This window comes from Lipotes vexillifer, unplaced genomic scaffold (assembly GCF_000442215.2).
Source record: "Lipotes vexillifer unplaced genomic scaffold, Lipotes_vexillifer_v1.1 scaffold903, whole genome shotgun sequence".
Classification (NCBI taxonomy): domain Eukaryota; kingdom Metazoa; phylum Chordata; class Mammalia; order Artiodactyla; family Lipotidae; genus Lipotes; species Lipotes vexillifer.
Window position 1 is genome coordinate 1,526,517 of NW_006791919.1, and position 10,245 is coordinate 1,536,761.

The window sequence follows — 10,245 nt, forward strand, 5'->3', positions numbered from 1 at the left end:
AAGGCCAGATTGGAAAAGAGTGTTGGAGGCAAGGTGGTTGGAGGTCTTGGGACTGGAGAGGAAGAAGTCAGGTGACTGGGGGTTGGTCTTGCCACTCCCTGTGCTGGTAACAAGTTTTGTGAGAAAAGGGAATGGATTCTGGATTTGTTAGCATGGATTTATTGATCGCCTGCTTTGTGCCAGGTGCTGTATCTGTATTAGGTCATTCAGTCTTAAACAGTCACCCTGTTGAGAGGGAAGTGAGTCACTTGAGGTCACTCACCTAAAAAGAGGTGTTGCAGTCCCCGCTGGTTGACTCTCAGGCCAGCATATTTGCTTTAGGCATATCCTTATTAGACACCTAGTAGGGAGGGAGAGCGCCAAAGATTTAGTCTTCCACTCAGGTAAAATAAATTCGAAGTGAAAAATCAAATTGCTACAGCAAGTGTAGCAAAGGTGTGGACTTGGGTCCATTCGTACTGGTATTTGTGGTGGTGACTAGCTTTATAGCCTCACCACATCCTTACCTTCCTTTGGAAGATTTGTGGAGTAGGCATGCCTGCACAGGTATGTTTGCCAACAAGCATGCATACGCTTTTCTATGCCCTGCTTGAAAATCCAGACTTCTTCCTCAGGGCTGGTAGGACAAGATTCACGTATATCTACTCTGAATGTTGTCAGCTGTGCGCTGATGTAAATCCTAATTTACGCTATGGTGAAGACAGGCTTTTCATTTTCCTAATGGGTGTTCGGACTTAAATCAGGTATTTTAATTTTTAATCTTCAGAACTGCTATGTAAAAATTGACTTGCTGTTATCCAAAGAAATAGTATTATTTTATCCTTTCAGATTACATTTAACAATGTTGTTTCAGTCTTTAAAAATTATTACTTAGGTTTAAGAATTTTTGTGCAGACTTATTGTTTGCAGTAGGCAAAGAGAAAAATATATCTCTTTTAAAAGATACATAACCTGGGAATTCCCTGGCAGTCCAGTAGCTAGGACTCTTCGATTCCACTGCAGGGTTCACGGTTTTGATCCCAGGTTGGGGAACTAAGATCCTGCATGCCGTGCAGTGTGGCCAAAAAAAAAAAAGATATATATCAAAAATAATTCATTTTAATCACGTGAATCATAAAATATAAAACACAATTTAAAATTCTTTGGGTTAAATTACAAATGTTCTATAATTTATAAGAGCAATTTCAGGGAGAGTTCTTACGATTTGTCCTAAAGCAAATCTAAGTAGTGTTTTCCATTGATTTATTTGATAAAAGTGCAGATTCATTTTAAAGGCATATGAACACCTACTGTATGCCCAGCACTGTTCTGAAGATACAGCAGTGAACAACCCCCCTCCCACTCCCAAATCCTTCCCTTCATGCGGGGAAAACAGACACTAATCAAAATAAAAAAGAAAATATGTGGTAGGTCAGATGGTGGTAAGTGCGATGGAGAAGAATACATCAGGGAGGAGGGATAGTGTTTTCCAAGGTGAGAGGTGGTGTCAATTTAAATAAGGTGGCCAGAGGAGGCTTCCCTGAGATGCTGGCATTTGAGCAAAGACCTAAAGATATGTTTTTTGGAGCAGAAAAACACTTTGACCCAAAACTCAATTAAAAAACAGGCTGTGAAATATAGGCCCCATTTTAAAAGTATATTTCAAAGACAAATTATGTTTTTAATTAAGCAAGATATTTAGAAGAAGCACAATGCTAGACAGGCTTTCTTTGGAGCTGTGGGCTTCCATTTGTGATCTGTATTCTGTTTCCCTATAGGATGTCCCAGTGGTATGAGCTTCAGCAGCTTGACTCCAAATTCCTGGAGCAGGTTCACCAGCTCTATGATGACAGTTTTCCCATGGAAATCAGACAGTATCTGGCACAGTGGCTAGAAAAGCAAGACTGGTAAGGAAAACTCATTTGACAGAAGGAGTTTTTCTACACTTTTAAAATAACTTGTTGATTAAGTGGCTTGGAGCTATGTTGACTGGAAGATGAATCTCATCAGTAGCCATTGGGATTACCTGTTTCAGAAAAGAGTGTTGCCTTGAAAAATGGCATGTGTCTCTAGAAAGCTAAATGCATTAGTCATTAATTTTATGTATTTGTTGATTTAATTATACATCCTCCTAAATGCTTTGCACAAATTAGATAATGCTGACACCAATTATTTCCAAGTTAGGATCCAGGTTATAGAAAGAAGTAAGTTAAAAGTAATAATTAAAGCCAAGTTTTGGCAGAACACTGATTAGAAGTATGAAGAAAATAAAAAAAAATAAATAAGGAAATATCTCTTAAAACTGGTATATGTTCTATTTTACAATGTATTGTTTGCTCATTGCAAATATTTCAAATGTTCTGAAAGTATTTGACGTAGAAAGTGAAGGCCCCTGTTGATTTTTTGCCTCCAGATATAATCGCCATTAACAGTTTGGTGCACGGTCTTGGAGTGCTAGAATTTTTTTTTTTTTTGCGGTACGCGGGCCTCTCACTGTTGTGGCCTCTCCCGTTGCGGAGCACAGGCTCCAGACGCGCAGGCTCAGCGGCCATGGCTCACGGGCCCAGCCGCTCTGCGGCATGTGGGATCCTCCCGGACCAGGACACGAACCCACATCCCCTGCATCGGCAGGCGGACTCTCAACCACTGCGCCACCAGGGAAGCCCAAATTTTTCATGCTAATTGTATATAATAAAAATATTGTACAAACTGCTGCTAATAGCAATGGCAGTTTCAAAAGAAGGAAATAAAACCCAAGAAAACACTTTAAATTATTTTTAGTCATTTCAACATGGAAAGCAGTGTTTATTTTGTCGTTTTAAAGTAGTATCTAAATGTAATGTGTAAAATTTTGTATCTCCCAGGGAGCATGCCGCCAATGATGTTTCATTTGCTACCATCCGTTTTCATGACCTCCTGTCGCAGCTGGATGATCAATACAGTCGCTTTTCTTTGGAGAATAATTTTTTGTTGCAGCATAACATAAGGAAAAGCAAGCGTAATCTTCAGGTATGACCTGGTTTTTGCGTTTAAGTTGAAATGTTTCCATGTTTACATAAGAATTTTTTTCATTCAGCAAATACTGTTGAGCACACACTCATTGGTATTTAGAAAAGTACAGACACTATAAATAAACTACCATTATATAGCTAATATTTTATAGCAGAAGTAAAATATCAGTTCATTTTGTAAACACATAAGGAGTATTCAGGCTGAAGGGTATCACTTAGACATAAGTAATTCTGAGAGAAATTCAATGCTGTAATCTTGTCTTATTAAAAGCTGTTGATATTTATTTTTGTTTTTTGTTTTTTTTTTTGCGGTACGCGGGCCTCTCACTGTTGTGGCCTCTCCCGTTGCGGAGTACAGGCTCCAGACGCACAGGCTCAGAGGCCATGGCTCACGGGCGCAGCCGCTCTGCGGCATGTGGGATCTTCCCGGACCGGGGCACGAACCCGTGTCCCCTGCATCGGCAGGCGGACTCTCAACCACTGCGCCACCAGGGAAGCCCCACTTGTTTTTTTAATCAAGAAATAATTTAGGTACCTGTGCTTAACTGGACAGTTAAAGCAGCTTTTGTCATAGTTTGTAAAAAGAATATTTTGATTTTATTAAAAATAGCTTATGTAGGGCTCCCCTGGTGGTGCAGTGGTGGAGAGTCCGCCTGCCGATGCAGGGGACACGGGTTCGTGCCCCGGTCCGGGAAGATCCCACATGCCGCGGAGTGGCTAGGCCCATGAGCCATGGCTGCTGAGCCTGCGCATCCGGAGCCTGTGCTCCGCAACGGGAGAGGCCACAACAGTGAGAGACCCGTGTACTGCAAAAAAAAAAAAAAAAATAGCTAATGTAGAATTTAATAAGTGCAGGATGAGCTTTCCTTTTCTTTCCTTTCCTTTAAAGCTGGTATTTATTTTATTGAACTCAGTAAGTACATAAAACTTAAAGACTCCACATGGTCATATATGCAGCTATTTCCTTTCACTACTAAAGGTAATTAAAGTATAGTCACTGCCTTTGGAAATGTACCAGCTCACTGCAGAGCATAAAAGTATATAATAAACTAGTACATGTTGGTTAAAGGGGAGATTGCATTCTTTTTTTTTTGAATTTTTGAATTTTTGAATTTTATTTATTTTTTATACAGCAGGTTCTAATTAGTCATCAGTTTTATACACATCAGTGTATACATGTCAATCCCAATCACCCAGTTCATCACACCACCATCCCCACCCCGCCACGGCTTTCCCCCCTTGGTGTCCATACGTTTGTTCTCTACATCTGTGTCTCAACTTCTGCCCAGCAAGCCGGTTCATCTGTACCATTTTTCTGGGTTCCACATACATGCGTTAATATTCGATATTTGTTTTTCTCTTTCTGACTTACTTCACTCTGACAGTCTCTAGATTCATCCACGTCTCTACAAATGACCCAATTTCGTTTCTTTTTCTGGCTGAGTGATACTCCATTGTATATGTGTATCACATCTTCTGTATCCATTCGTCTGTCGATGGGTATTGAGGTTGCTTCCATGACCTGGCTATTGTAAATAGTGCTGCAATGAACATTGGGGTGCATGTGTCTTTTTGTAATATGGTTTTCTCTGGGTATATGCCCAGTAGTGGGATTGCTGGATCATATGGTAATTCTATTTTTAGTTTTTTAAGGAACCCCCATACTGTTCTCCATAACGACTGTATCAATTTACATTCCCACCAACAGTGCAAGAGGGTTCCCTTTTCTCTACAACCTCTGTTGTTTGTAGATTTTCTGATGATGCCCATTCTAACTGGTATGAGGTTAATACCTTATTGTAGTTTTGATTTGCATTTCTCTAATAATTAGTGATGTTGAGCAGCTTTTCATGTGCTTCTTGGCCATCTGTATGTCTTCTTTGGAGAAATGTCTATTTAGGTCTTCTGCCCATTTCTGGATTGGGTTGTTTATTTCTTTAATATTGAGCTGCGTGAGCTGTTTATATATTTTGGAGATTAATCCTTTGTCCGTTGATGCGTTTGCAAATATTTTCTCCCATTCTGAGGGTTCTTTTCATCTTGTTTATGGTTTCCTTTGCTGTGCAATAGCTTTTAAGTTTTATTAGGTCCCATTTGTTTATTTTTGTTTTTATTTCCATTACTCTAGGAGGTGAATCAAAAAAGATCTTGCTGTGATTTATGTCAAAGAGTGTTCTTCCTATGTTTCCCTCTAAGAGTTTTATAGTGTCCAGTCTTACATTTAGGTCTCGAATCCATTTTGAGTTTATATTTGTGTATGGTGTTAGGGAGTGTTCTAATTTCATTCTTTTACATGTAGCTGTCCAGTTTTCCCATCACCACTTATTGAAGAGACTGTCTTTTCTCCATTGTATATGCTTGCCTCCTTTGTCATAGATTAGTTGACCATAGGTGTGTGGGTTTATCTCTGGGCTTTCTATCCTGTTCCATTGATCTATCTTTCTGTTTTTGTGCCAGTACCATATTGTCTTCATTACTGTAGCTTTGTAGTATAGTCTGAAGTCAGGGAGTCTGATTCCTCCAGCTCTGCTTTTTTCATTCAAGACTGCTTTAGCTATTCGGGGTCTTTTGTGTCTCCATACAAATTTTAAGATTTTTTGTTCTAGTTCTGTAAAAAATTCCATTGGTAATTTGATAGGGATTACATTGAATCTGTAGATTGCTTTGGGTAGTATAGTCATTTTCACAATATTGATTCTTCCAATCCAAGAACATGGACTATCTCTCCATCTGTTTGTATCATCTTTAATTTCTTTCATCAGTATCCTATAGTTTTCTGCATACAGGTCTTTTGTCTCCCTAGGTAGGTTTATTCCTAGGTATTTTATTCTTTTTGCTGCAGTGGTAAATGGGAGTGTTTCCTTAATTTCTCCTTCAGATTTTTCATCATTAGTGTATAGGAATGCAAGAGATTTCTGTGCATTAATTTTGTATCCTGCATCTTTACCAAATTAATTGATTAGCTCTAGTAGTTTTCTGGTGGCATCTTTACGATTCTCTATGTATAGTATCATGTCATCTGCAAACAGTGACAGTGTTACTTCTTCTTTTCCAATTTCTATTCCTTTTATTTCTTTTTCTTCTCTGATTGCTGTGGCTAGGGCTTCCAAAACTATGTTGAATAATAGTGGTGAGAGTGGGCAACCTTGTCTTGTTCCCGATCTTAGAGGAAATGCTTTCAGTTTTTCACCATTGAGAATGATGTTTGCTGTGTGTTTGTCATATATGGCCTTTATTATGTTGAGGTAGGTTCCCTCTATGCCCACTTTCTGGAGAGTTTTTTATTATAAATCTGTGTTGAATTTTGTCAAAAGCTTTTTCTGCATCTATTGAGATGATCATACGGTTTTTATTCTTTAGTTTGTTAATATGGTACATCACATTGATTGATTTGCATATATTTAAAAATCCTTACATCCCTGGGATAAATCCCACTTGATCATGGTGTATGATCCTTTTACTGTGCTGTTGGATTCCATTTGCTAGTATTTTGTTGAGGATTTTTGCATCTGTATTCATCAGTGATATTGGTCTGTAATTTTCTTTTTTTGTAGTATCTTTGTCTGCTTTTGGTATCAGGGTGATGGTGGCCTCATAGAATGAGTTTGGGAGTGTTCCTTCCTCTGCAGTTTTTTGGAAGAGTTTGAGAAGGATGGGTGTTAGCTCTTGTCTAAATGTTTGACGGAATTCACCTGTGAAGCCATCTGGTCCTGGACTTTTGTTTGTTGGAAGATCTTTAATCACAGTTTCAACTTCATTACTTGTGATTGGTCTGTTCATATTTTCTATTTCTTCCTGGTTCAGTTTTGGAAGGTTATACCTTTCTAAGAATTTGACCATTTCTTCCAGGTTGTCCATTTTATTGGCATAGAGTTGCTTGTAGTAGTCTCTTAGGATGCTTTGTATTTCTGAGGTGTCTGTTGTAAATTCTCATTCTCATTTTTCATTTCTAATTTTATTGATTTGAGTCCTCTCCCTCTTTTTCTTGATGAGTCTGGCTAATGGTTTATCAGTTTTGTTTATCTTCTCAAAGAACCAGCTTTTAGTTTTATTGATCTTTGCTATTGTTTTCTTTGTTTCTATTTCATTTATTTCTGCTCTGATCTTTATGATTTCTTTCCTTCTGCTAACTTTGGGTTTTGTTTGTTCTTCTTTCTCTAGTTCCTTTAGGTGTAAGGTTAGATTGTTTATTTGAGATGTTTGTTGTTTCTTGAGGTAGGCTTGTATAGCTATAAACTTCCCTCTTAGAGCTGCTTTTGCTGCATCCCATAGGTTTTGTATCGTCATGTTTTCATTGTCATTTGTCTCTAGGTATTTTTTGATTTCCTCTTTGATTTCTTCAGTGATCTCTTGGTTATATAGTAACATACTGTTTAGCCTCCATGTGTTTGTGTTTTTTACATTTTTTTCACTGTAATTCATTTCTAATCTCATAGCGTTGTGGTTAGAAAAGATGCTTGATATGATTTCAGTTTTCTTAAATTTAGTGAGGCTTGATTTGTGACCCAAGATGTGATCTATCCTAGAGAATGTTCCATGCACGCTTGAGAAGAAAGTGTAATCTGCGGTTTTTGGATGGAATGTCCTATAAATATCAATTAAATCTATCTGGTCTGTTGTGTTATTTAAAGCTTCTGTTTCCTTATTTATTTTCATTTTGGATGATCTGTCCATTGGTGTAAGTGAGGTGTTAAAGTCCCCCACTATTATTGTGTTACTGTTGATTTCTTCTTTTATAGTTGTTAGCAGTTGCCTTATGTATTAAGGTGCTCCTATGTTGGGTGCATATATATTTATAATTGTTATATCTTCTTCTTGGATTGATCCCTTGATCATTATGTAGTGTCCTTCCTTGTCTCTTGTAACATTCTTTATTTTAAAGTCTATTTTATCTGATATGAGTATTGCTACTCCAGCTTTCTTTTGATTTCCATTTGCATGGAATATCTTTTTCCATCCCCTCACTTTCAGTCTGTATGTGTCCCTAGGTCTAAAGTGGGTCTCTTGTAGACAGCATATATATGGGTCTTGTTTTTGTATCCATCCAGCGAGCCTGTGTCTTTTGGTTGGAGCATTTAATCCATTCACATTTAAGGTAATTATCGATATGTATGTTCCTATGACCATTTTATGAATTGTTTGGGGTTTGTTTTTGTAGGTCCTTTTCTTCTCTTGTGTTTCCCACTTAGAGGAGTTCCTTTAGCATTTGTTGTAGAGCTGGTTTGGTGGTGCTGAATTCTCTTAGCTTTTGTTTCTCTGTAAAGCTTTTGATTTCTCCATTGAATCTGAATGAGATCCTTGCTGGGTAGAGTAATCTTGGTTGTAGGTTCTTCCCTTTCATCACTTTACGTATATCATGCCACTCCCTTCTGGCTTGTAGAGTTTCTGCTGAGAAATCAGCTGTTAACCTTATTGGAGTTCCCTTGTATGTTATTTGTCGTTTTTCCCTTGCTGCTTGCAATAATTTTTCTTTGTCTCTAATTTTTGCCAACTTGATTACTATGTGTCTCAGCATGTTTCTCCTTGGGTTTATCCTCTATGGGACTCTCTGCGCTTCCTGGACTTGGGTGGCTATTTTCCCATGTTAGGGAAGTTTTTGGCTATAATCTCTTCAAATGTTTTCTCTGGTCCTTTCTCTCTCTCTTCTCCTTCTGGGACCCCTATAATGCGAATGTTGTTGCATTTAATGTTGTCCCAGAGGTCTCTTAGGCTGTCTTCATTTCTTTTCATTCTTTTTTCTTTATTCTGTCTGCAGCAGTGAATTCCACCATTCTGTCTTCCAGGTCACTTATGCGTTCTTCTGCCTCAGTTATTCTGCTATTGATTCCTTCTAGTGTAGTTTTCATTTCAGTTATTGTATTGTTCATCTCTGTTTGTTTGTTCTTTAATTCTTCTAGCTCTTTGTTAAACATTTCTTGCATCTTCTCGATCTTTGCTTCCATTCTTTTCCCGAGGTCCTGGATCATCTTCACTATCATTATTCTGAATTCTTTTTCTGGAAGGTTGCCTATCTCCACTTCATTTAGTTGTTTTTTTGGGGTTTTATCTTGTTCCTTCATCTGGTACGTAGCGCTCTGCCTTTTCATCTTGTCTATCGTTCTGTGAATGTGGTTTTTGTTCCACAGGCTGCAGGATTGTTGTTCCTCTTGCTTCTGCTGTCTGCCCTTTGGTGGATGAGGCTATCTAAGAGGCTTGTGTAAGTTTCCTGATGGGAGGGACTGGTAGTGGGTGGAGCTGACTAGGGTGAGGTTTCTTAATAGATATGAACAAACTCATTTCAATGTATAAAACACAATGGTTTAAACATTCTGAAATTTAATTTATTTTTATTCTAACAACCCATGTCTAGGATAATTTTCAGGAAGACCCAATACAGATGTCTATGATCATCTGTAACTGCCTGAAGGAGGAAAGAAAGATCTTGGAAAATGCCCAGAGATTCAATCAGGTACTTTTTTCCTAATTGAACACAAAGGATAATAAAGAAATAAAAACTCATTCATTCATCCAACAAGTACTACTGAGGCCCTGTTTCAAGGCAGTGGTGACTAGCCCTCTGATTTTATAGCCCCAAGGAGTGGGGAAAAACAGATGCAGAGATTTTGAAAGGACCCCAATCTAATGGAAGTCATCCTAGTGAGGGAGAGAGACAACACAAAAACAAAATCTTTTCAGATAGTGATTGTCGCTATGAAGATAGTAAAGCAGGATACTGTGTGGACAGTAGTGGAGTGTCAGTTTGTTTCTTTAGATCAGGGTCAGGGACACCTCTGGGGTGCTAGGGCAGGAAAGGAAGCAGAAGACAGTGGGCTCTTGCAGCAGACTGAAGGAGCGGAGGGGAAGTGCCTGAGGTAGAGGTGCAGTCAGTGGAGGTGGGAAGAAGTGGACAGATTCCATTATGTTCTGGATGTGGTACCAGTAGGGCTTATACTGAAGGATCAGATGTGAGAGTGAGAAGGAGCCAAGAGTAGAGGGTGAGTCTGATTTGCGACTTGTGTTTCTTAGAGATGCTGTTTACTGAGCTGGGGAAGCCAGGGAAGGGACAAGAGTAGGGCTTTTGCAGGGCACAATAGGTTTTGGAGACGAATGGGTTGATGGGAAAATCAGCAGCTTTGTTTTCAATAGGACCGAGATACCTATTAGATATCTGAGACAACCAAACAGTGAATGAGTCAGAGTTATACTAGTACCAAGACTTTTTTATCATGATTTTACTAATCCTAATACAAACCGTCCTGGTGATTAGGGTTCAGCA

At 38.6% G+C, this 10,245-nt stretch overlaps 1 protein-coding gene across 1 annotated transcript in view; it reads left to right on the forward strand.

The window, feature by feature from the left end:
- The first annotated feature begins 1,758 nt into the window (after positions 1-1,758).
- STAT1 (signal transducer and activator of transcription 1) overlaps positions 1,759-10,245 on the forward strand; it is a 33,602-nt gene continuing 25,115 nt past the window's right edge. The window contains 3 exon segments of the mRNA XM_007464960.1: positions 1,759-1,886; positions 2,844-2,988; positions 9,340-9,438. Coding sequence (XP_007465022.1) covers positions 1,759-1,886; positions 2,844-2,988; positions 9,340-9,438 — 372 coding nt within the window.